We start from the raw sequence: 27,838 nt of genomic DNA, 5'->3' as shown, positions 1-27,838 counted from the left end.
TTAATGGTAGATATCTTTGGAAGGGAAGGGAAGAATAAAAAGAAATTTACATAATAATTTTGTTGTGTATTTGAAAGGAATAGCTATCAGTTTATAATTTCATGTGCAATTCGCTTTTTAATTGTACTATGCTACAGAAATGCTTGTTTTATTTCATAAATTAGAAATAAAAATAATATAATCACAATGATTGTTACAGCAGAAATTTTTCTTTCTCAATCAGAACAAGGAGCCAAGTCAAGGATCCATTTTGCAGAAGACATTGAGGATCAGTTGGGAAGTGGCTTATCCACTATCCCAGGACCATTCACTTCAAAACCCATGTTATTCCCACAATTCACCATAGCACCAGTGGAGAGTAGTGAGTGGTAGTTTTAGGAGTATGGAACTATGAAGTATCTTGAATATGGTGGTATCTACCCCCTTGACAACCTAATCTAGGAGTTTGAGTTGGGGAGTGAATCAGATGGGGCCCTACATAAGTATGTGCAAAAGAAATGTAAATTCTAGAAGGGGAAAGACTTACATTTGGGGATATTGGGAAAGGTAGGAGGCTTTCTTCCAGCTTTGAAGGAAACTAGGAATTCTAAGAGGCAGGAGTAAGGAGTGGCTTCTACAAACAGTGGACAGTCTATGCACAGGATCAGTGAGGAGGTATCATGTTGTATGTGATGGACTGTGCAGTATATGAAAGGGAGAACTAGAAACAAGTAACTTTACCCTTACCTAGACTGAGCTTTGGATGTCAGACAAATAATTCATCAGCAAGCCTCAGATCTTTTCTAACCTGATAGGACATGAAATCAAGGAAAAAAATCCCTAGCTGGGATGCTGATATTAGAAGGACCTTAAAGGGCATTTGCACAACTGTACCTGAGCAGGGATGTCTCTTACAGTCATGTGATATAGTAGGGCTTAAAGTTAGAAGTCCTGCATTCAAATCTTGATGGTTCTATTTACTACCTTTGTGACCTTTGGCAAACCTACATTACCCTCAATTGCTTCATCTGTAATAAGAGAGTTCTGTGTCTGCTGAGATGGCCATAGGATGGGTCTCCCCTAAGACAGTACTCAGGTATTAGTATTTTCCAACCTTAGTTAGAGAACAGAAGGAAAAGGGACTTTTTTCTATACTTGTATGCTCTTGCCATCTTCAGCCCCATCCACTGGCTCTTAGATACTGGTCCAAGAATGGAGAGAAGAAGGTCAGGGGAGGGGGTAGAGGAGCAGGATGTAGAAAGAAATAGGAGGAGAATTTTTTTATGCTTAAACCTTTAAGCCTTGCATTACTGTGGAAAGAGTTCTGGATTAGGAGTCAAAATATCAAAATTCAAATTCCAGCTCTTTCACCTACTATCTTTTTTACCTTGGGCAAGCCAATTCTTTCTTCAGGGATAGAGTTTCCTTATCTGTAAAATAAAAGTTGAGCTTCTTAAACTGTGATTCACAATTCCATATGGGGTCTTGTATATGAAGGTGAGGGTTGTGAAATTATGATTTATTATCAGTAAATGTTTGATATGTATGTCTATTTTATAGACCTATACACTCAGAGTCACATAAAAATTTCTCAGGCAAATAGGGGTTGCTACTGAAAAAAGTTTAAGAAGTCCTGAACTAGATGATCTAGAGTTAGACTGTATGACCTCAAAAATTCCATAATCTAGGGTCCTCTAAATTCTATCCATAAAACCTCAGAAGTTTCTGTTCCTTCAGGGGGAAATCAAGGAACATTTTAAACTATTACCAAATATTGATATCTCAGCATCAAGGATTTATCAGATCATTCACTAACTTCTGGTTTCTCTATTATTTTCTTTGTATCTTCCCTTTCCTTCTTATCCCCTCCTCATTTTTAAATTTTTATCTAGTTCCATATTATTGGGACAATATCTATGATTTGGCTCCTGGCTGTAGCTTTCATGCTCTTCCTAAGGCCTGTCATTCTCCCTCCAGTCCTGAATTTGGGGTTAGAAAAGGAAGAGGTTGTAATATATGGACCATGGGATAATGAGAGGTTTGCTGAGGAGGGCCAGCCAAATGAAGGAGAGCTGGAAGAGGAAGCGGTAAAAGAAGAGGCCTGGAGCTACAATGACTCATGCAAGTAAGTGGTAATAGCTGACATTTATATAACAACTTAATGTTTACAAAGATCTTTACTACTTTACCTCTAACACTGACTCATTTGATCTTCACAACAAGCCTGTGAATTATTTGCTTCACATTATTATCCCCACTGTATAGGTACTAGGAAGTTAAAAAACTTGCCCAATATCAGGGGCAGAATTTGAATCCAAATCTCTGCTGATTCTAAGCCCAACATATTTTTCCATTATACCCTTCCACTACCCCAAGAACAGGAAAACTTAAAAAAAAATTGGCTCCACACTTCTCCCAGTCACCACAATGGAAACCAGAGAATGAGCTAGATTTCTGATTTGATATGGGAGGAGTTAGGAAGATCCATGTCCATACCTCTTGGTCTTAAAGAGCTGCTTCCCCATCTTCCTCAGTACTTAAAACACCACCTTTGTACCCCTTGGAGTCTGTTCCTCCTTTTCAGGTGATCATCCTAGAATATCAGAATCTGGAAGCCTAATGGGACCTTGGCAGTCTCAAGTTTTCAAAGGTCTATGGGTTTTAGAATCATACAAAACTTTAAACCTCATCAATTCCTGCCTCCTAATTTTCAGACTTGTCAAAGAAATCATAAGAAGCAGAGCTGAGACTGGATCTCCCTTTGACTCCACTTTATTATAAGGTTTCCCTAAGCAGCCTCTTCTATTTAGGAACACCTCTAATTGTTAGGATGTCTTTTTTACATAAATTTAAAATCTATTTTCTTGTAACTTTCTCTTAGTTTTACTCAAATAGAAATCTAATTTCATTTTCTTCATGATGGGCCTTCAAAAACTTGAAGATAATGACCATGTCTCCTCCTAAGTCTTCTCTTGCCCAGGGTTAGACATCCACAGTTTCTTCAATCACAGTTGAAGTCTCTAGTCTTCTTCCCATGTTGATACCCCTTCTCTGGTGGGCAACTAGTCAGTGTCTCTTCTAAAATTTGCTTAATTGTACATTCTACTTTATATGGTGTCTGATGAGGAAAGAAGTGGTCCCATCATCTTCTTCATTCATGATACTGTGGCTCTCATGTCTCCCTAGTGATTCTGGGCTCGGAAGAGAATAAAGATGTAGCTTCATAGTTCTATGAGGTCCTCCTGTGTGTCCTGGAATAAAACTTGGGGATGTGGGATTGAGGGTTTAATTTAACTTGGGCTGTTTCTGTTGCAGGTTTAACCTTGTGGAGAGCATTCCTCAGGATCTGCCTTACATATCTGTCCGCTCAGCAGCCCAGCCCCTGATTCAGTCCTGGATGGAGCTTCTGGATTCTGCACAGGAGAGTGTACATATCGCATCTTACTACTGGTCTCTCACGGGATCTGACATTGGGACCAACGATTCTTCTTCCCAGCCGGTATGTGCACTAGGCAGACTGAGTGGGTCAGAAATTGAAAGAAAGAATACATTCACTTCTGGGATCCTTCCCTCGAATCCACTTCCTAAATCCAGAAAAAGGCAAAGCTGGATGAGAGAGGAGGTTGTGGAATTATAATAATAGTTGTCATTTATATCTCTTTAGATTGGCAAAATTCTTTTGTATACATTGTCTCATTTGTCCTTTACCTATGAGGTAGATACAGACATTTTTAGTCTAGTTTATAGAAGTGAGGAAAATGAGGGTTAACAAGATAATGTAACATGGTCACAAAACTAGCATATATTAGAGGTGGGATGGGAACCCAACCCTTCCCCATTTTGAGGCCATTGTTAAGAATTAGAATCAAGAGCTGTCAGTGACTAAGAGGCAATTATGGCTACTGGGATGTTGAATGCACCCATTGTACATGGTTCCTGTTTTCTTGAGCACTCTGTAATCTGCCTCATCCCATCCTTCAGCCTTTCAACTTCATTCAAAGTCAGTTCAGTTTATACCAAATTCCCATGTAGCTGCTCTACTGTTGTAATACACAGTATGGACAAATCTAGGAGTTCCTACTCTGGGGGAGACAAAGAAGGAACAGAAGCAGGCCCTGCTTTTAGGGGCTTTGCAGACTGACTTTTGAACATGAGATTTACATGGCAGAATATCTCTCAGCTGAGGCTATTTTATATACAAGAATATATATTGATATATATTGACATATTATATATGAGTATATATTGCTTAATTGGCAATCTGATTAGTTGGGGGCATAATGTCCATCTGAACAAAGGAACAGAATGGAGGCACAATTGTACTGCTAAACCCGGAAACATTTATTGGGTGAATACAACATACACACACACACACACACACACACACACACACGAGAAACAGCAGAACCTTGTCTGATGTTTCAAAAGGCAGGGGAATAAGAAGAATACAGAGTACCCTTAACCAGGATGTTTGTGCAAGCTCCATCCATTTGGGGCTATTGTGAACTAGTTTGAGCTGACCCTGTGGTTGCTGGCACAGCAGAGAGATATTCTGGGTTAACCCAGTGAACAATGCAAAGGATTGCTGGTGTGTCAAACTTGAGCAGTACTCATTCTGCCTCCTGCTTGGTTGATTGTGATTTTCAGGACATTTCAGCCTCTCTTGGATAATAAGGGAACTCAAGCAAATCAAGGCGATTAGTAAAACTCATCATTTATTCCATTTCTACAATAAAAAAAAGTGCTTGGTTAATTATAACCTAGTGACTAAAAGCATGACTCATATGAGTTCCCTGAGGGAAACTTTTGTTGCTTATCAAGGGCTCTGAGACCCTAGAAGTTTAACAAGGGAAGAAGGAAGTAGAAGGCATTTTGAGCTCTGATTTTGGGTGGTCTAAGACTGCCTCACCGGCTTGCACCTGCAGAACTATCCTAGATTTGAAAGTAAGTCATTACTCCCACCTGCTTACACGTTGGTTCTGCTCTTCAGGGGGAAGAACTGTTGGCAAAATTGGAGACTCTGTTGGCCCGGAATGTCTCTTTGACTGTTGCAACAAGCGACCCAACACTGGCCGTGAATTCTACTGACTTGGAGGTTCTCATGAGCAAAGGTAGAGGTTCAAGGTGCCTTCCTCAGCCCCCAGCAACTTCCCTGAGTTAGAATTTTGTCTTAGTCCAGGCTTTACTATTAACTAATTGGGTGGTCCTGAGATGTCTTGTGTTTTCCAAAATGAAAAATGAGGGGTTTGGACTCAATAGTCTCTAAAGTTCCTTCCCAACATCTTGGTTCTGGTGTGATTTTTCACATTTTTACAAGGCATCATCACATGGTTTGTGTTAGGGTCAAGAATCTTATCAAAATTCTGGAAGGGACAAAAGCATTTTCTTACATTTTCATGATCCTGCTTTTTGTCAGCCTTAGACTTCATTGAAGACCAAAAACAGTTACTGCTTTGGATGTCACATCTCTCATTTCTCCTTTTTCAGACTAAGTCAAAAGTCCTATTAGAACCAAAGTCCAGCCCACCAGCTCACAGCTTGTTTACAGTCTGAGTCTTTCTTAGGATAAAGAGAAAATGCTGTTTCTCTGAACTGTAATTCCCAAATTTATTTAGACTTAGATTTAAATTCAGGTTTTAGATGTATTTATTTCTACTTCTGAATACTCAGTTACATTAATTTTGGGGGAGTGCCTTCATCTTTTTTTATATTGTTAAGTGCTATTTATTTATTTTTTAATTATTTTTAAAAACACATTCAAAGATAGTTTTCAGCACTCACCTTTGCAAAACCTTGGGTTCAAAATTTTTCTGCCTCCCTTTCACTGACAACAAGTAATCTTATATAGATAAAACATGTGCAGTTCTTGTAAACGTATTTCCATATTCATATCAAAAGGGAAAAATGAGGAAGAAAAAACAAGCAAACAAACTACAACAAAAAGGTGAAAATACTATATTTTGAACCACATTCAGTCTCTATAGTTTTCTCTCTGCATATGGAAGGCACTTTCCATAACAAGTCTATTTGAATTGCTTTGTATCACCTCATTATTGAGAAGAACCAAGTCCATCACAGTTGGTCATCACATAATCTTGTTACTGTTGTACCATGTTCTCCTGATTCTGTTCATTTCATTCAGCATCAATTTATGTAAGTCTTTTCTGAAATTAGTCTGCTGATCATTTCTTATAATAATATTCCATTACATTCATATGCTATAACTTATTCATAACCAACAAGTGATGGGCATCAGTTTCTAGTTCCTTGCCATTACAAAAAGGGCTGCTACAAATCTCTTTGCACATATGGGTCCTTTTCCTTCTTTTATCATCTCCTTAGGATACAGATGTAGTAGTAACACTGCTGGATCAAAGGGTATGCACAGTTTGATAACTTTTTGAGCATAGTTCCAAATTACTCTCCAGAATGGTTGGATCCGTTCACAACTCCACCAACAATGTATCAGTGTCCCAATGTCCCACATCCCCTCCAACATTCGTCATTATCTTTTCCTGTCATCTTAGCCAGTCTGAGAGGTGTGACATGAGTACTTCCATTTTAAGGGAGGAATTTGAGTGTGTTGGGGATCCTCAACCATGCCCCCTACATTCTTTAATAGGAGCACAAGTGAGGAAGATCCCAATGAAGTACTTGACCCATGGTGTCCTGCACTCCAAGTTCTGGATTGTGGACATGAAGCATGTGTACCTGGGCAGTGCCAACATGGACTGGCGGTCCCTGACTCAGGTGATTGGTTATCCACTGCAAACTTTATTAAGAATTAGAAGGAAAAGAAAAGAGGGTGGGGAACTGGGGTTCAGGTAGGGCCTTCCTCACACCCATAATAGATGGGGCATGTTCAATAGGTGTGTCCTGGAAAGCTTTTATGTGAGTTAGATTTAAAAGCAACTTTAGAAACAAAATAGCCCAATAGCTCATTTTATAGCTACTGAAATTTGTGAAAGGAGAGTGATTTGGAGTCAGAAGACCTGTAGCAGAATCCTGGATATACCATTTATTATATAATATATACTAGAATAATTATATTAATAATTGTGTAACAAATTTATTAATAATATTTTAATATTAGTATATGACAATAGAATATAAAATAATGTATTAATGTGTTATATATTATATAATAATTTTAATAATATAATAAATGGCATATCCAGAACTCTGCTATAGGTCTTCTGACTCCAAATCTAGTCTCTTTCTACTATGAAATTGTGGTCAAATTTTTGCCACTTGAATCTGATTTTAAATGAGATGGAAAGCTTATTCTTACAAGGAGCTCTGCAATGAAAGACAATTTGAAAGAGTCCATCATCTTCATCCTTATCCTCATTAAAAGCTAGATTTGTACTTAGAAGACCCAGATAAAGATGATATTCCTGTAACCACATAAACTTCTGTGCATCTTCTATAAAATGGGAAAAATAATTTTTTGCATTACTTATGAGGGTGGCTAGGTGGTGTAGTGAATAGAATGCTGCACTGCAGTCAGGAAGACAGTTCAAATCTGACCTCAGACATTTCCTAGCTGTGGGCAAGTCACTTAACATTTTGCTTCAGCTTCCTCAACTGTAAAATGAGCTGGAGAAAGAAATAGCAAATCTCTGCCAAGAAAACCTCAAATGGAGTAACAAAGAATCCAGCCTTGCTGGATTCATCCTGTGAGCCCAGATCTTTTCCCAGACAAGATGACCACAGTGATTCCCTATTCTGGGTCAGAAAGAGAATCTTGACCTAGAGGATCCAGAGCTAAGATTCAAGCACTTAAGGTTCTGAGCAATCTGAAAGAGAGAAAGGTTTCCAGGGGAGGTAGGACTGTTGTTGGGCCTTGAAGACTTGGCAGGGTTTCTGCATAGAACCAGATATTATCCTGGATCAGAAGCTCCAGACTCTCTAGATGTTCCCTACATCTCTTTCTGTCTATCTCTTGCTTTCTACAGGTGAAAGAACTTGGCGTTGTCATCTATAACTGCAGCTCCCTTGCATACGACCTTGAGAAGACATTTCAGACATATTGGGTCCTGGGGATCCCTGGGGCCACCATCCCAAAACCCTGGCCCCAGAACTACTCCACAAACATCAATTGGCATCATCCCCTACAGGAAACATTTGATAAGATGGTCACTACTGCCTATTTCTCTGTAAGTAGAAAGCTACAGGATTCAGTTGGAAGAAGGTGATTTCCCCTTAGACATTTTCCTTCTTTACTTGCTATCTGATTGCCCTGCACAAGGCCCAGCTGAGCAGGTATGGCAGGCAGAGTTTTGGGCTGGCACGGCAATGATCATCGAACCATTACGTGAGAGGAAAGGATCTCATCTATCCTCCAGTCATTTTCAGAGGAGAAATCTGAGGGCCAAAGAGGTTAAGACCACAGACTCTCAAAGTTGAAAGGAATCTCAGAAACTATACGGGGCAACCCTCATCAGACTGAGAATCTCCCCGACAGCATTGCCAACAAGTGATTATTCAGTCTTGGACTTGACCTTGGAGGTTAACAGTGAGGGGAATCCTTTATCTCTCAAGGCACTGAGAGTGTATACGTGTATGTGTGTAGATAGACAGATAGAGATTTATAAATATATATCTATTCAGGAAGTAAATATGTTTATATGTAAATATATAATGGGAAGTAAACAGTGTATACATACATATATACAAATATATATCAGGAAATAAATATATTTTTATATAAATATGTAAATATATAATGGGAAATAAACAGTGTATACATATATATACATACATATATATTTATATCAGGAAGTAAATAAGAGCAGGAAGGCACTAGAATGAGGAGGGATTAGGAAAGGCTTCCTGTAGAAAAAGAGATTTTTGTTGGGACTTAAAGGAAGCCAGGAAAGTCAGTAGGCAGATATGAATAAAGAGAACATTTCAGGTATAAAGGACAGACAGAGAAAATAACTAAAGTCAAAGGATGGAATGTCTTATGATATAGACATGCATTACTCAATCATGACCAATCATAGATATTTCATGTAATTCCACTATTGGATCCAATAATTAGTCAATATCATTTATTCAGTACTTACTGTGTGCTTATTATAAGCCTCTCTTTTTGCTTTGTTGTAATTGCATCCATTATTCCCATTTTAACCTCTGGGACCGCAATGAATAAGCCTAGTTTCTCTTCCATCTGACATCTTTGAAAAGGACTATAATACTCTTGGGTTGTCTTTCCTCACTGTTAGCCTCCAAGGTCAAGTTCAAGGCTGGATAATCACTTGTTGGCAATGCTGAAGGGGAGATTCTCAGTCAAATGAGGGTTACCCCATGTAGTTTCTGAGATTCCTTTCAACTTTTCTCCCATCTCTTTCAGAGATAACATATTCTCATAACACATTCTCTGGAGATCCACCACTATCTTGGTCACTTTCTCCTGGACATTTGCTAGTTTATGAATAACTTTCCTAAAATGTGACATCCAGAATTGAATGTGACACACCACATGTGGTTTGACTAAAGCAGTGTAGAAAAAGACTCTCCCCTTCCTAATACTGGATACTAGACTATCTTAATGGCACTTACGGTCTCATTAACTTTTGGGGACCACCCTTGACTCAAATTTAAAGTTTTCAGGCTGCTCAAACTTACTCATGAATTGATTTTTTTGAATCCAGCTTTACATTACTTTACATTGAAAATCTTTTTAAAAAACGAACCTTTATTATTATGATCCCTATTAAATTTCACTAGCCCAATTGAGATCCTAGATTATATCATTTAGAGTGTCAGCTTTGTCCCTTAAGCTTGGTTTCATATAAAAATCTGATGAGCACACCATCTGTGCTTTTATCTGTCACTGTCAAAATTGTTAAACGGCATGGGACCAAGCACAGATCCTTGCATGTGCCATTAGACATCTACTTCTAAAAAATCATTGACCTCTCTTTGCTTCATTTTAATTCTCTCCATTATTCCTACTTTAATGATAACTCTTTGGATCTGGTCAAGCAGTGAAGTGGCCTTCTCAAATTTCCACAGGGAGTGAGAGGCAGAACTGGGATGCTCACGTAGGTCCTCTCATTCCAAATTAATTGCCCACCACTAGAATAGAATATTTCAGTTCCTCTCTTTATGAATCACAATCTAATCGTGGAGCTCAAGTACACCCATCAAGGATTATAGAGTTAAGAGAAAGGATAGAAGCCATTTCTTTCTGAGGGATCGGAGAGGACTTGTTGGTAAGGCAACATTGGAGTTTGGCCTTTAAAGGGAAAATTTGCAATTCCCCAGAAATGGGGAAGGGAATGGACAACTTTCAAGAAATGAAAAACTATGCAAAGAATGGTGAGGAATCAGAAAAATGAAAAGTGTCTGTGACCAAATGTGTCTTCCAGTTTGACAAGTAGATGTAGATATAGATGAGAAACAGCTGTGGAATACTAGTCTAGAAGGTAATCTAGAAGGTCCAGCTAAAACTGTATCATGAAAGGTCTTGACTGACAAACTGCTTACCTATCAAATTTTGGTCCTGGTGTACCATATGTAAACTAGGGCTTGGATAGGGATTGCACAAAATGATTTCCAAGGATCAGTTCTAAATTTTTTAATTCTTTTTGATAAAAACAAATTTTGATGGAAATCTTTTGATGGCCATAGGAAGCCATGAAAGGTTTCTGAGGAGGGGAGAAGTATGATAAGACATGGGATTTGAGATCCCATGCAACATTTGGGAAGATTAATCTGGAACTTTCTAGCTGTAGAGCCCTGCGACTGACCAATCACCACCAGAAGATCTCTGTCCACATACTCAAGTCTATGCCAGGCAGTTATTACTGCCTATGACTAGAGCAAGAAATCTTAATTCAGGGGTCTGGGAATTTGGTTGGGGGGAAACTCTGTCTTACATCTTTATTTCATCTTTATATGTGCATTTTTATTATCTTTATACTCAGCTTCATTTGTAATTCTGTCTTTTATGCATTTAAAAGTATTATTCTGAGTAGTGTTTCATGGGCTTCACTAAACTGACATAAGTAAAGATTAAGCATTCCTATACCAGAGACCCTTGGGATTTGAATGTATCACTGGGTTCTAAGAGGGTGGGAGGCTCTCACATATTCTCTCTGTTATTCAGGCTTCACCACCTATACTCTGCCCTAGAGGCCGGACCAAGGACCTAGAGGCTCTGCTAAGTGTGATTTGGGGTGCTGAGAAGTTCCTTTATGTTTCAGTAATGGAATATTTCCCCACCAGTCGCTTCGAACACCCAGTCAAGTACGGATGGTCATCTTTTCAGAGTTATTTTAAGTGATGGGGGAAGGAGAATGAAACAGTCTTGAGATGGCAGAGTTGCAACTCTACAAGAGGATTGACTTGAGAAAGATTCTGTTCTGTATGAAGACTGAGGAGGAGAAGGATAGTTTTTGCCTTTGAAGAAATCATGATCTGGTTGGCAGGACCAGACTTGCCCACTTAAAGTCAGTAATACCAGGCATTGGGCATTCACATACCATTTGAGTAAATACTAATACTAATAGCTAGCATTTACAAAGCTCTTTTGGCAAAACACTTTAAGAATATCATGTTATTTGATTCTCACATCAACTTGGAAAGTAGGTGCTGTTATTATTCCCATTTTTCAAATGGGGAGGTTGAATGATCTGCCCAGTATGACACAACTAGCAAGTGTCAGAAACAGAATTTGATTCCAAGTTTGATTCTCTATACTGTGTCACTTAGTTGCCCAGACTTGCTGGAGGAAGTCAGAGACAGGAGAGCTTGATGTGAGTTGGGTAGATCAAGGGCGACTTCCTGGAGGAGAAGGGATTAGAATTCAGTTTAAGAAGACAGGTAGGATTTACATAAGTGAGAAAAAATGGATATCACAGGGATTTAGAATAGTAGAAGCAGAGGAACAGAGGCAACAAAATATAACGAATGATTTGGAGATAGTGAAAACTTCCTGACTGCAGTTTAAGGTTTGTTGTTATTCTGTCCTGTCTGACTCTGTGATTTCATTTGGGGTTTTCTTGGCAAGAATACTAGAGTGGTTTGCCATTTCCTTCTCCAGCTCATTTTTTACAGATAGGAAACTGAGGCAAAGAGGGTTTAAGTGACTTGCCCAGGATCACACAACTATTACGTATCTGAGGCCAGATTTGAACTCAAAAAGATGAACCTTCCTGTCTCCATGGCCAGTACTCTATCTACGAAACAACTTAGATAGTTGTAGGTTAGGGCATATCAGTGCTAATGTTGGAAAGGGTATTTGGGATTAGAGGTGGATTGTCTCGGGTGCCAGATTGAGGGATATGGATTTAGTTCTATAGGATTCTTAAATATAAAAAATGAGTTGAGGGAAATAATGCTTTTTTGATTTTGTCTGAACACATTTATGGTTTGGAACTCTGAAGCTATACATCTCCCAGCCAATTTGAGAGCACCAATCACCATCAGCCCCTTTCCTATTATCTTTAGGAGCACTCTTTCACACCTGTATACCTCAGTTTCCTCATTTGCAAAAGAGAGAGTTATATTGGATTACTTGATGTCTGGAGTGAGGAGGGGAGGGAGAAAAATTTGGAGCACAAGGTTTTGAAAAGGTGAATGTTGAAAACTATCTTTGCATGTATTCATAAAAATACAATACTACTAAAAAGACAAAATGATCTCTATGGTCCTTTCTTGGACCATCCATCTCATAAAGAAAGATACTATGGATACCAAACAGCCTTGCCTTCCTTCATCCATAAGTTCAGGGGGATCCATATGTTGATGGGATGGTTTTCTTTAAAGGGCCTCTGGCTGTTTATAAATCTTTTAGTGCGAATGACCAACAACCCATCATCCGCAGTTTCTATCCTGAGATCTGCAAGGCCCAAAAAGCAGAGCTTCTGCTATCACTGGAGTAGCTTCCCATGTTCTCCAGTAAAGGCGTCTACCCCAGCAGGCTGAGTAGGGTAAGATTGGGGTGGATGTACACTGATGCTTGGCCATTTTGACAAGAAGGCAGATGTAGACTATGAAGGAATCATTAACTCATAGTAACATAGAATTAGAATTAGTAGGGACTTTGAAGGTCATCTAATCCAATCTCCTCATTTTATAGATGAAGAAACGAATATTTGAGCTCAGGTCTTCTGACTTAAGTCAGTACTCTTTACACTGGTGCTCTTTACACTGTGTTATACTATCTCAGATTCTGTCCTTAATAACTCGACAAAATTTTCTCAGGCACTTATTCACTCATAGTATCACAGACTGAGAGTTGCAAGGTACTTTGAAGACTATCTAATCCAATCTTCTCATTTTGTAGATGAAGAAACTGAAATCTAAAGTGAGAGATGTAATATTTGAGCTCAGGTATTTTGACTAAAGTCAGTGCTCTTTGCATTGTATTATATCATCTCAAACTCCATTCTTAATAACTAAACAAATTTTTATCAGGAAACCTATTATGTGAAAGGTCCTTTGTTGTGTTCAGAGGATACTATTTTGAAAAATGATAGCACCTGTAAGTCTTATAAGAGCTTTTAATCTACCAGAGGCAATAAAGCATGTACACAGATAACTGAAACAAGGAAGAATGTGATAAAATCTGGGAAAATTGCTGTGAGAAATTTGAGCAGGGAAAGATTTTTTCCCCTAGTATGTTTAGATGAGAGGGTCTTGTGTAAGTGAAGGCTTCTTGGAGGACATGGCACCTGAGCTGGACCCTGAACAAATGAGAGATTTCAATAGATAAAGACAAAGAATGAGGGAGCCCAGTTTTGTCTGAGGATTTGTCTCACACAGAAAGGCATGAAGACAAGAGGGAGAAGGATAAGAATGAAGAATGGAACTTCAGATTAGCTGTTGAATGAAGAGAGTGTGTGTGTGTACATATATATATAGTGCAGCTAGGTGGCACCATAGCGTACAGAGCACCAGATCTGGAGTCAGGAAACCTGAGTGCAAATCCAACCTCAGATACTAGCTGAGGGAACCCTGGGCATGTCACTTCACCCATTTTGCCTCAGTTTCCTTATCTGTGAAATGAGCTTGAGAAGGAAATGGCAAACCGCTTCAGTATTTCTGCCAAAAAAAAAAAAAACAAAACCAAAACAACCTAACAAAATAGGGTCAAGAAGAATTTTGCATATGACTGAAACATCCAAACAACAACAATAATAAAGTATATGGAGAGTAGTATGAGATAAGAACTAGAAAAATGGGTTGAGACTAGACGGCATATCCATATCAGGATTTATACTTTATTTGGTAGGAAGTGGGGAGCCACTGAAGGTTTATGAGTGGAAGCATGAACAGATCCTTGTGGTGCCTTTAGGAAGGTAGCTGGGTTAGTGTGAGCAGGAAGGATTGGAAAGAAGAGGAGCAAATCAGGGGTCCAGTTAAGAGGATATTACAGTTGTTGAGGTGAGTCTGAGACCAAAGACCTGAGTCTTAGGGAGCAAAGAAAAGGGAATAAATGTGAGAGATGCCTCAGAATCGTGATTTCTCTTCTTCTCCCCCAGATATTGGCCAGTCATCGACAATGCTCTGAGGGAGGCAGCCTTCAACCGGCATGTGCTAATCCATCTTCTCATCAGCTGTGGGAAGAACTCGGACCCCTCCATGTTCCCATACCTGAAGTCACTACAGGCTCTCACTAACCCCCAGACCAATATTACTATAGAAGTGGTGAGTGAGGAATTGCTCCTAGGAGACTCATATTGACCCAGACCTAAGATTAGGTAGAGTCTTGTAGACTAGCTAATCCAATCTCCTCATTTTACACAGCCCTGAGGCCATCTGGGTAGAAAGTCAATGTGCTGGAGGGAAAAGTTTGATAGAACTTTAGTTGAATCCTGGCTGTGATATTTATTAATTGTGTGAGCTTAGTTAAAACACTACATCTGTCTGAGACTCAGTTCCTTCATTTGTAAACTGGGGATAATCAAATTTAAATGACTCAATTCACTGGGTTTTTGTAAGGAAAGTGGTTTGTAAACCTTTAGGTGTATTAGGATTGTAAATTGTCATTATGAAATTACATGCTTAGGGAGCTGAGATCACATCTTCAAGCCTAAGATCTTTAGAATAAATTAGCTGTTATTGAGGGTCTGTTGTGCTGTGCTGTTGCTCAACCCTTGAGGAGATAACAAATTTAGCTAAGCAATGGGTCTTGTCCTCATAGTGATTTATCCTTCTGTTACTCTGTGAGCCCTATGCCACTAATATTAAATTATTAATGTATCAGTTACAAAACAATAATATTGATAAAATTCAATAAAGTTGGACAGTACTTGATAGAGTACTGGGCCTTCAGTCAGGAAGACTTCATTCAAATTTGGTTTCAGCCATTTAATAGATGGATGACTCATTTAATCTCTGTTTGCCTGAATTGCCTTATCTATAAAATAGGGATTATAACAGCAGCTACCTCCCAGGGGTATTGTGAGGATCAAATAAGATAATATTTATAAAACTTATAAAGATTTATAAAACCAGGAGGCCGATTTATAAAATATCAAATAAGATAATATTATAAAACTTAGCACAGTACCTGGCACATATTACTATGTGTACTATAATAAATATTAGCTAGTAGTAGTAATAATAGTAATGGCTATAGTAATAATAGTAGTGGTGACAGGAGTAGTACTAATAACAGAAATGGTGTTTGTGATTATACTAGTAGTAGTGGTAGTAGAAGTAATGGTATGGCAGTGATGGTAGGGGTGAGAGTAGTAGTTTCAGTGGTGATAGTAGTATTACTAGTAGGAGTGGTAGTAAGCAATAGTAGTGATAATAGTGGTAACAGTGGTAATAGTAGCAGTAATGGATAGTAGTGTGGTGGTGGCAGTAATAGTAATAATAGTAGTAGTAATAATAGCAGTGATGGTGGTAGTAATAGTGGTGATGTCAATAGTACTAGTGATAATAGTAGTAACAGAAATAGTAATAGTGGTGGTAATGATGGTGTAGTAGTGGTAGTAATAGTAGTAATAGTAATAGTGGTAGTAGTGGTGCTGGTAGTGGTGGTAATAGTGGTAGTAGTAATAATAAGAGCAATAAGAATAATAGTGATGGTGGCAGTGGTGGTAATGGTGGTAATAGGAATAATAGGGATAGTAGGAGTGGTAGTAGTAATAAGAGCAATAATAATAGTAGTGGTGGCAGTGGTGGTAATGATGGTAATAGGAATAATAGTGATATAAGAGCAGTAGTAGTAATAAGAGCAATAATAATAATAGTGGTGGCAGTAGTGTTAGGAGTAATAGTGGTGGTGATGGTGTTATTGGTGGTAAAAGGAGTAAATAGTAGTAGCAGTAACAATAGTAGTAGTGTTACAGTAGGAATGGTAGTAACAGTAGTGACAGTGGTAGTAGTAGTAATAGGGGTGGTGGTGGTGGTGGTAGTGATAGTAGTAATAATAAAATGTTATAATCTATGTAGTACTTTTCCATGTATTCTCATTCAATCCAGGGAGGGAAGCAAGGCAGATATAGTTATATCCATTTTACAGATAGGGAAACTGAGGTCTAAAGAAGGGGAATTGTCTCATAGCCAGAAAATGGCAGAACTGAGATTCAAATCCTAGATCTCCTTCCTCTAAGCCCAGACCTCTTTTCATAGTCTCACGATGCTACTAAGATGCTAGCGGGTGTGTTGGTAGGTGTTTTAAAGAAACTAGCAACTTCCATTTTAGATTGCTGCAGTGGGGAAAGAACACCAGACTCAGAAAATAAATGCCAGCATTGCCACTTAATCACCCAATATAATCACCCAATCTATCTGGGCTTTGGTATCCTCCTCTATACAATGATGAAGTTGGACCTGACAATTTCTATGGTCCTTTGGGGTTCTATAATTGCCATTAATGAGCCCCTGCACCTGAGATTACTACCCAGCTCTGTGACAGCCTATTTATCTCTATTTCCTTAAAGAAAATATTCATCATCCCTGTGGGAAATCACTCCAACATCCCCTACAGCAGAGTGAGTCACAGCAAGTATGCAGTTACAGAGAAGAAGGCCTACCTGGGTAAGAGCACTCCAATTGGGAGAGGGTGATGAAGGAGGAAGGGAAGGAATCTTGGTGGGTCTGAGCTATCTGCCCAGGGTGGACTTATTTAGATGGTCCTGAGAACACAAGGAGTGACAAAGCTGCTGAGAGCCATGACAGTATCACCCTAACTCAAGATACTCTGAAATACCCAGGCCATAGTCAGGACTGACTGTCCTGCCCTTGGGCAGAAAGTGGTGTTAGTGGTGGTAATAGAAGTAATAATAATGGTAGTAGTACTGGTAGTGGTGGGGATATGCTCTCTACCATCCCAGACAAGGGGACATACAGTATCCAGTGATAACTGTTTACTTATTCCATTTTTAGACAGCTGACAATTTGTACGTTTTTTCTTTTTTCTTTATACTGACTTGAAGTCAGTTTTTCTTTCCAATTCCCCTTCAACATGAAAACTCTCCAGTCAGCTGTTCCCAAGTCTCCCTTTATCCAGACTAAACAATCCCAATTCCTTCAACCAGTCTTTCTCTGGCAGAGACACAAATTGGGATTTTAAAACTTGGGACAAATTCGGGTGAGTTGAGGGGAAAGGGAAGGTGGAGATATGGTCACTCTTGTGCCTGGCTGAGACAAGACTGGAAAACGAGGTCCTGGGAAATGAGGAGGGAGGAGAGTCACCTGGACATCCATACGAGGAGAGCAACCAAGATCTAAGGAAGAGGAAATGAACTTTAAAGAAAAATGGCAGAAGAGAAACAGAATCTGAAATTTGCAGTTGGGGGAGCAAGGTGGAAATTGAGTCTAAACCTGATCCAGGTACTCATTAGACCCTGGTTAACTAGTTATGTGTCTCTGGGCAAGTAATTTTATCTCTCAGGGTTTCAGTTTCTTTGTCTAGAAAATGGGGATGACAAAATTCCCACCTGATTCTTGAGATTGTTATGAGGAAGGCATCATAAGGTGTTAGAGAAATAGGATCATGGATCTAGGGCTGAAAGTCCAATCCTTTCATTTTGACAGATAAGAAAACTGAGGCATAAGATGTTTAGGTGAGATTATATGGGTATTAAGAATCAGAGGTAGGATCTGAATCTAAGTCCTTTGATGCCAGAGCCAGTGTTTGTGCACTCTACTATGCAGTTTTGTTATTATGGTCATAGGGATTGTGATAATGCCTGTTGAAAATAATGTCATTTATGTGACCTTCTAAAGCAGGGGTCCTCAAACTTTTTAAATAGGGGGCTAGTTCACTGTCCCTCAGATTGTTGGGGAGGCCGGACTATAGTAAAAACAAAAACTTTGTTTTGTGGGCCTTTAAATAAAGAAACTTCATAGCCCTGGGTGAGGGGGATAAACGTCCTCAGCTGCTGCATCTGGCCCATGGGCTGTAGTTTGAGGACCCCTGTTAAAGTTTGCAAAGCATGTTCCTCAAAACAATCCTGTGATATAAGAATTACTATCCCATTTTACAGAAAACTGAGGCATGGGAGAAGGGGAATGATTCGTTCATGATTGCCCAACTAAGTTTCAGAAATTCAAACACTGGTTTAATGTAGAAGCAGGAGGCAGCTAGGTAATGAGCCTGGACTTAGGAAGAACTGGATTCTTCCTAGCTGTGTGACCCTGGACAAAGTGTTTAATGAATTTTTGCCTTAGTTTCCTCACTTATAAAATGGAGAATAATAAAAACACCTATCTCTTAGGGTTGTAAAGATCAAATGAGGTCATATTTACAAAGCACCTAATAAATGGTTGTTTATTAGTAGTAGTAATAGTAGTATCAGTGGCCCAGTGGAAATGCCTAACTTTGGGCCCAACTCCAATTGTAACAAGGAAGAGGTCCCTTGTCAGCCCTTCCCAACCTCCACTGGGAATTTCCATTCTAAATGGAAAGACTGAATGTTTCTTGTGTTCCAGAGGGCCAGGATACCAATCGACACTTATCACATACCTCCTGTGTCATCTGCATTATCTGTTTGAGATTTATTCAATTTAATACTTGTGAAGGGCCAGCTGTGTGCAAAATCCCTTCCTGGGCAAAAAGAATACAAAAATGAAAAAGAACATAGTGCCTGTCCTCAAGAAGCTTACATTCAAATGGGAAGGGAAGGGTATGTCATCATAATAATAGCTAACATCTATATAATGCTTACTGTGCTGAGCACTTTAAAATCATTTTCTCATTTGATCTTCCCAACAACCCAGGGAAATAAGTGTTATTATGATCCCCATTTTACAGATTAAGTGACTTTTCCAGAGTCACACATAGCTAGTAAGTAGCTGAGGTCATATTTGAATTCAGGTCCTTCTGATACCAGAGATGGTCTATCCACAGCACTACCTAGCTGCCCTACACCAAGCTAATTAGCTGCCACAGATAAACTATGACACAAGTTAGAATGTGATAGGAAAAAAGTGATACAGGCAGTGTGCTTTAGGAAAATTTAAACAGAAAGAAATCTCAAAAAAGAAAGAAAGAAAGAAAAATCTCTTTTAGATGAGGCAGGGAGGTCAGAGAAAGCTTCATGCAAAGGATGCACCCTGAGTTGGGGCTTGAAGGGAAAAAAGAGTCAGATGATGGAGAAGGAAATATGCCTGTAAGAATTCTCAGAGGTGAGATAGGGCAGCATGAGCTCAATTAGAAAATACTAAAGTATAGCTGATACCAAAAAAAAAAAAAAAAAAAAAAAAGTCAGAGGAAGGGAGTAGAGTGAATAAGTCTGGAAATGGAGTATGGACTTAGATGGTGGAGGGCCTTCAATGGCAATGAAAGGAACCTGCATTCTATTCTAGAAGTAATAGAAAACCCTTGAAAATTGAGAAGTGATGGTCAGAAGTGTGCATTAAGAAGATTATTTTGTTAGCTTGTGAAGGGAGAAAACCAGGCAGAAGGAACAGCTAGTGTCCAGACTAGATGAGATGAGATTCAAAACTGCCCATGGGGAGAAGGACAAATACAAGCCATGTTCTGGTCCCATACACAATAGGACTTGATATCTGATTGGATGAAGGAAGAAGGGGAAAGGAAACGGCCAAGGAGGATTCTGAAGTTTCAAAGCTGGAGTAGTGATGCTTTTTGTAGAAATCAGGAAACTGAGAAAAGCAGTGGGATTGGGGGGAAAGATGATGAGTCTGTTTCAATACTTGTTGAATTTTAGGTGCCAATGGAACACCAATCTACCATAGTCATTGTTATGCTGGACCATTAGTGATTGATGGAGAACTAATCATATTTTTGAGTACTATAATAATAATGATAGGTTCTCTTCCTCCTATAGGAACATCTAATTGGTCTAAGGATTATTTCACCAACACAGCTGGTGTAGGACTGGTCATCAACCAAAGTTCCTCTGATCCCCAGCACTCAGTTCCCACCATTCAAGACAACCTGAAAAGTATCTTTGAGCGGGATTGGCAGTCCCCATATGCTGTCAGTCTGGAAGAACTTCCTGGCCAACAGGACTGTGTCTGGCATGCCTGAAACTAGAGTCTCCAGTCTCCCTCCTCTCTTCCCTTTTCTCTTTTCCTCTTTGTTTTCTCCCCTCCCTTCTGCCTCTCTAGGACTCAGGTTTCTAATTAATAAAATGAGATGATTGAATTAGATTATTTTAGGACCCTTCTAACTCTGAATTTTGTGATCATTCTCTCTTTCTTTTCTCCCTTTCCCTCTCCATGCACACCTCTTCCTCATTTCATTTTATTCATCCCCTTTCCCTTTATGCTTTCTTTTCTCACCTCTTTCCTTCCTCTCTCTCTTTCACCTCCTTTTTTCCTCTTTTTACCTTCTCCCTTTTCTCTCCTTTTTAATTAGACAGGGCAGCACAGGTGTGTATTCCTAATGCCCTTGTGTTCTGAAAACAATTCTTTCTACATGGGTCCAACTGTGTTTTTTCCTCATTACATGGGGAAAGAAATGTTTTGATAAATGTTTAGCTCCCAGCTCTTGGGCAGGGGGAGGCCCATGACATACATGTAAATTTAAATTACATTATCAATCTGAATTATTACTTAAATTTGCATTTTCTCTTTACTTTCTTAAGTTTAATCTACTGGTCATCTTGCCATCTGGGGGAGGGGGTGGCGGGAAGGAGGGGGGAAATTGGAACAAGAGGTTTGGCAGTTGTCAATGTTGTAAAGTTACCCATACATATAACCTGTAAATAAAAGGCTATAAAATTTTTTTAAAAAACTTTCTTAAGTTTAGACAATCAACAAAACAATAAATCAAGCCCAGATTGGAAGCCCTTGTGGATTTCTAGGATGTTTGTAATGAGGTAGCAATCTGACATTATTTAATCTCTTTGATTGCTTAAGCCAACCAAGTCTGGAAGATAGTCTTTTTAAAAGATGTTCTTTTTAAAGAGAAGAGCTATTAAGGACAAACTAGCCTGACATGCCTGGGAACAGGAGTTAGGATATCGCTCCTAACTAGATGACACTGAAAATTGAACAATTAGCTTTTAAGAGCTGCTTCTGCATGGAGAGCCTGAGCAATTCAGATCTGTTCCTTCCCAGATCATTTCTTCCCTCTGAACATTAAAAAAAAAAGTATTCTTTTCTTTTACTTCATTGAATCTTTCCCATTCTTTAAAGTCCAGCCTTACTCCCTTTATGAAGATAATTACAGGTCTGGATCATTCTATATCCTAAAACAACAACCAATTTAAAAAATATTTTTAAAAAGATGCAAGAAAATACTCAGCAAGGGAAGATCATTGGAAGTTGATATACAAGATGTCTTATCACAGTTTTGAAGGTTAAGAGAAATCTACCAAGGTAATAAAGTTTTCATCTTTTATTTGGGTTACTAATATACCCATCTTTATTCTCTATCAATCAAAGCCTCTAGCTCTCTCCCATGGCTCAGCTGACACACCAAACGCAATCATGTATGTACAGCTTTTGTGACCCACTGACCTAGGCAATTCAGCCCAGAGGGTTTATGTGATCACTAACCTAATTCCAGCAAAGAAAAACAAGGAAGTATAAACAGATATTCCCATCACCTCCAAATGATCACATCTGATTCTACTTCTTTAGAATAGGTGATAAACTTGGATCTTAAAGGTCTAGATCCAAATTCTGCCTAAGACCACTTACTAGTTGTGTGTCTGTGAAAGCTGTCATTTCACCACCCTGACTCGATTTCCTTATTTATCAGATAATACTGTTTATCTCAGTAACAAGTGCTTGATAATCTCTGAAGCCTTCTGGAACAGAGAAAAATTGTTAGAGACCCTCCAAATTGACAGAATTGAATTCCTTATATCCTCAGCTATGTTTGGGGGATATGGGAAATAATCAGGAAAATGGAGCAAATGCCAACACCCTCCATCCAGGTGGTGCTGTTATATTGTCCCTTTCTCAGATCAAGGGCCCAGGCCTACTCAGAGATTATCTCATTCCTCTCAGGGACAGGAAAAAGGGATTTTAAAATCTAATCCACTATGAAGTGCAAATGGTTGAAGTTTTTCCTAAAAATCTCCTCTTGGGTTTGGTCCTAGTGTCTAGCATTTCCTCCCTAGAAATCCTGCTTTTTCTTCTTTAAATTCCTCTTTTCATGTGCAAGTTTGTGACTCCCTAGCTATCCGGGGCAATCCAGGCCACTTCATTTCTCTAAGTTCCAATTTCCTTATCTATAAAATGGGGACTAATTCACTTCACTTCACAGTGTTCTTGTCAGTAACTGTTATTGCAAAGAAGCAGAGTGATGATTGACTCACTAGAGTCAAAAGATTTGGGTTAACAGACCTGTGATTAAAGACAAAGTGAGTTCTATAAGAAAGGAGGAGAGCAAAACTGAATTCATAGAAAAGAGATGTAAATGGACTTTCAGGAGCAAATAAAAAAGTGCAAAGGACTTTTGAACTGAAGACCTTTTCATTCATTCTTCTTGGACTGTTATGTATGTAGATCCTTCTCCTCATCATCAAATGAATATCTATTGAGACCTCCCTGTGTATACGTCATGGGCAGCTAAGTGGCCCAGTGAACAAAGTGCCAGTCTTGGAGTCAGGAAGAATTCAAATTTGGCCTCAGACACTTACTAACTGTATGAATCTGGGTGGGCAAGTCACTTAACCCTGTTTGCCTCAGTTTCCCATCTGTAAAGTGAGTTGGAGAAGAAAATGCCAAACCATTCCAGTATCTGCCAAGAAAACTCCAAATGGGATCATGAAGAGTTGGACATGACTAAAAATGGCTGAACAAGCAAACATTGTTTATTGGGCACTAAACTTGGCAGGAAGATGACAGGGAAACTCAAATGTTTGAGGGACTCCATCATGATCTCCCTGGCCTGAAGTAAGCCTGCTGTATGAGTAGTAACTTTACTGTAGGTTAGCACAGCAGAAGCTTAGGGGGCAAACTGTGACTATGGGGACCTGTTTCTGTAGGAATAATAGACTTGAGGATTAGGGGAAATGGAATGGGAAAGACAGAGACATAAGGTCTGGGAGATAGCACAGCCGAGTGGAAGCCTTGCAATCAAGTCAGAGCTGACATCTCTGACATTTATCAGCTGAGGTACAGAAGGTCCTTTTGTGCCTCCCAATTAAATTGCCTTAAAAGAGGCAATAACATTTTCACTTCCTATCTTACTGGGTGGTGTTAGCAAGTTATTCCTATTGGGCAGCATGATACATAGTAGAAAGAGTCTTGTTCTCCAAATCAGAAACCTTGAGTTCAAACCCTGATGCCATATTTGCAAAGTGTGTGACCATGGGGTAGTATAGAAGCAATAAGCTAATCCCTGCCTAAATGTGTGTTGAACTAGTTTCTCCTTAAGAAGTAGTGATGGGGGAGTTAAGTGGTGCAGTAGATAGAGCACTGGCCCTAGAGTCAGGAACACTGAGTTCAAATCCTGTCTTAGACCCTTACTAGCTATGTGACCCTGGGCAAGTCACTTAGCTCTGATTGCCTCCCCCACCCAAAAATAGTGACCATAAACTCCTGAATTGATCAACTTAGGTAACTAAAGAGGACCAAAGGTCATTTTCTGGTCACCTAAGTACTAAATAACTTCAGGGTCCATCTCAATAACAGGAAAGGGATCTTCATTCACCTGAATCATGTTTAATGCCTATGCTTGTTAAATATCTTTCTTCTTTGGCTAAGTAAATTCCTTGTTATTTATCTTTGGGGGAAAATTTGGCTTCAGATTAAATTTGTCTTTTTCTAGGGGATGGGAAATACTGTGTTATTTCCTAACACAGTCCCCTTTCCTGTCCCCTGGAATAAAGGTTGTGGGGAGAAAAAGGACTCTCTCAATAAAATAAGAAGTTGGTGAAACAAGAAAAAAAAGACTTATTTCCTAATGGCTGTGGGAATCTAGAATAAGAGAAGGGACAAATAAGCTTTGTCCAGATCCCAGATCTGGATCTATCCCAGAAGAAAGAAATTATTCCAATTTGGGATCACATAGGATAGTTCTGTTCTTAGGCTCTAGGGGGAAATTTTTTTAAAAGTTTGAATGCTACCTATTTGTACTGGGTAGGAAGTAGCAATAGCAATAGAAGTGGGTAACAGCAGCAGTAGTAGCAGCAGCCGCAGTAATAGTAGCAATAATAGTAGTGTCAGTAGTAGAAGAAACAGCAATAATAATAGTAGTAGTTAACAGCAGCAGCAGCAGCAGCAGCAGTAATAATAGTAACAGTACCAGCAATAATAACAGTAGTGGTAACAGAAGTAGCAGCAGTAATGATGGAAGAAGGAGAAGGAGGAGTAATAGTGGTAAATATAACTTTTCCTCTTTCTGTCATGTTTTGTTTTTTCATAGCTATCTGTAAGTTAGGTAGTATACAGATATCCTTAAACCCTTTTCATAAAGAAGTTTTACTGCAGCTCAGAGTAGGCAGTACGGCACACAGCTAATTAGAGTTGGAACACAAACTCAGGTTTTGTTATTTCAAGTACAATATTCTGTTTACTATACTTCATATTTCCTAATGATTTTAACTTTGTTTTATTTCTGAATTTATGTTCTTGGCTCCTTTGAATGGCGTCATTGGAAAAAAAAAACCCACCAAGAATCCTGATAGTTTTCCAGGCAGACTAGCAGATTTCTGAGCCCAGGACTGCCATCTGATTCAGTGGAGGACTGGAGGCATGGTGAAGTTCATGAATCAGGAATGGTTTAGATAGTTGGGAAAGCTAAAAGCCCTGAAGCTGGAGGTGGTCCAGCAAGTCCTAAAGCCCCTGCACACTCTGTCACTTATTGTATGATTCTGGACATAAGGTTCTCCTTCTCAGGGCCTCTCTGTGAAATAGGAAGAATCATTCCTCTCCAGCCTCCTTCCCAGGAGCTGTGGTGAAGATCAAATGAAAAAGTTCTTTGTAAATTGAGGCACCCCTTGGAAGTGATGAGTTATGATGATGATGATAATGATCATGGCACTTTCTAGAGATAGCATCTTTATATAGTACTTTAAGGTTTACAAAATGCTCTATATGTTATTTGCAATTTATCCTACATTGTTTGCATATAATGGTTTGCATGTTATGTCATCCATTAGATTGTGAACTCCTTAAGAGTAAGGGCTGTGTTTGCTTTTCTTTGCATTCCTGGCGCTTAGCACAGTGTCAGGTATATAGTGGGCACTTAATAAATGTGTGTTGATCTCACCCATCCTATCTGATCTTCACAACTCTGTGTGTTATTATTCCCGATGGATTAATGAGGAAACTTGAGGCAGATGTGAAGACTTGCTCAGTCACACAACAAATAAATGACTGAAGCAGAATCTAAATTCATGTCTTTCTGATTCAAATGATATAGAGGGAATGGAGGGTCCTTCTCAGACTCCTGTGAGGCAAATGTAGTGAGGATGTGACATGGATTGTGGTTAAAGACTGTAAGATCCTTCCTAAAATGGCATTTAGACTGGCAATGTCTGGGAGAGGCCTAGCAGGGCTAGGAAGTCAGACAACCAAGCTTTTAGTCTCAGCTTTTCAAAGTACACCAAACTCAGAAGGATCCATAGTGGAGAAGTCTGAGATGAAAAAAAAACCTATGGTGCTAGGGTGCACATACCCAAGAACGCTGCCTTACAACAAAGCTTAAAAGAAGGATGTGCAATGGGGAGAGGTCAAAAGAGCAATGGTTCTGAGTTCAAATCTCCCTTGTGATGATTTCTAAGGTCAAGGTCTCCTACAGCATCCAAGGCCATCTCCAGCCATCTTGATTTATATCTGGCAATTTGGGATCCAGTTGGCTCTGAAGGAGACTAGTACTGAGTTCTGAAGATACTTGTCTGAATTTGTTTCACCAAGAAAATGTCTATCTCCTTGGGCTTGCCTATGAAACACAAGGAAGATCAGTCAAAATGTTTCTTAATTTAAATCTTCTGCCCATACTATCTTCCTGAGTATTCATGGAGTCCTACACATTAGAGATAGGTCTTGCTAAATGCAACAGCTCCTCCAAGAAGCTCTATCCTTTTTACATACCATAACTTATGCAGCCATTCCCCAATTGATGTGCATCTACTCATTTTCCAATTCTTCGGCACCTCAGAAAAAGCTGCTGCAAACATTTTTGCATGTGTTAGTCCTTTTCCCTCCTTTATGATTTCTTTGAGATACAGACCCAGTAGTAGCTCTCTACGTTCTGACTCAGCCCATGAGACACCTGTTGGCTTCCCTCCCAGCTTCCCGTCCTGCTTGTTGCCATGGCTATTCTTCTCCCATGTTCCTTTTCACAGAGAGCCATATTTCCTGCTTCTTCCTCAGACAGATGTGTGACTTCTGGCTTTATCCCTTCCACTCTGAAGTGTTTTTCCCTATCTGGGAAGAGGGAATGATAAAGGAAAGAATACTGGCTTGAGAGGATGAACATCAAGGCTCTAATTCCAATTCCGTCACCAACTCACTGTATGATGTTTTTCACTGAGCCTCATCTTTTGCACCACTAAAGGGACAATGTCTAAGTTGTCTTCCATCTCTGTCGTTTTTTTTTAGGTTATCCATGTACAATCAATTTTTAATATATTTCCATATGAATTATGTTGGAAAAGAAAAATCAGGAAAAAAGAACAAAATCAAACACAAGAAAAAATAACAGTAAAAATAAAACAATAACACCCCCCAAAAAATTAGCATTTTCACCTTTTTTGGTTTACTTTTCTTCTTTTTCATGATTTTTTCCTTTTTGGTCTGATTTTTATTGCACAACATGATACATATGGAAATAAATTTTTAAAAATTGCACTTATTTAACCTACATCAGATTACTTGCTGCTTTGAGGAGGGAGGGAAATAAGGGAAGGAGGGAGAAAAATTTGGGACACATTCTTACAAAAATGAATGTCAAAAACATTCTTTACATACATTTGGAGAAATAAAATACTATTGAAAATTTAAAAAAAAGAAAATACTATGCTTCAATTCATATTTGCTCTCCATAGTTCTCTCTGGATAAGGATGGCTTTTTCCAGTCCAAGTCTATTGGAATTTCCTTAAATCACTGAATTGTTGAGATGAGCCAAGTCCATTCCAGTTGATCATCACATAATCTTGTTTTCTCATGTGTACAATGTTCTCTTGCTTCTGCTCACTTCACTTAGCATCAATTCATGTAAATCTTTCCAGGCCTTTCTGAAATAAGCCTGCTCATCAATTCTTCTAGCACAAAAGTATTCTATTCATTCATATACTATAACTGATTTAGCCATTCCCCAACTGAGGGGCATCCACACAAGTTCCAGTTCCTTGCCACCACAAAAAGCAGCTCTATCATTCTATAAGCTAAGATCCCTTTCAGGATCCAACATCCTCAATTTAGAGATTAGGAAATTGAGACCAACAGAAATTAAGTACCTTGTCTACAATCCCACAAATGGGATTTGAACTCATATCCTCTGACTCTATAGTC

The 27,838-nt window shown here is 39.0% G+C and overlaps 1 protein-coding gene across 2 annotated transcripts in view; it reads left to right on the top strand.

Annotated features, from left to right (window-relative positions):
• Positions 1–20,637, top strand: part of PLD4 (phospholipase D family member 4) — a 47,409-nt gene extending 26,772 nt beyond the window's left edge. For both annotated transcript variants that reach the window (XM_031953130.1, XM_012550021.3), the window contains exons 2-10: positions 1,872–2,104; positions 3,295–3,478; positions 4,970–5,090; positions 6,602–6,729; positions 7,938–8,138; positions 11,099–11,238; positions 14,478–14,643; positions 16,893–16,989; positions 20,247–20,637. In XM_031953130.1, the coding sequence (XP_031808990.1) occupies positions 1,896–2,104; positions 3,295–3,478; positions 4,970–5,090; positions 6,602–6,729; positions 7,938–8,138; positions 11,099–11,238; positions 14,478–14,643; positions 16,893–16,989; positions 20,247–20,449 (1,449 nt within the window). In that variant the 5' untranslated portion in view covers positions 1,872–1,895 and the 3' untranslated portion in view covers positions 20,450–20,637. The remainder of the gene's footprint in view (positions 1–1,871; positions 2,105–3,294; positions 3,479–4,969; positions 5,091–6,601; positions 6,730–7,937; positions 8,139–11,098; positions 11,239–14,477; positions 14,644–16,892; positions 16,990–20,246) is intronic.
• Positions 20,638–27,838: the final 7,201 nt, after the last annotated feature.

The sequence above is a fragment of the Sarcophilus harrisii genome, chromosome 2 (genome assembly GCF_902635505.1).
Source record: "Sarcophilus harrisii chromosome 2, mSarHar1.11, whole genome shotgun sequence".
In the NCBI taxonomy this organism is placed as follows: domain Eukaryota; kingdom Metazoa; phylum Chordata; class Mammalia; order Dasyuromorphia; family Dasyuridae; genus Sarcophilus; species Sarcophilus harrisii.
The sequence above is the reverse complement of the archived record's forward strand: the minus strand, read 5'-3'. Positions and strand labels throughout refer to the sequence as shown.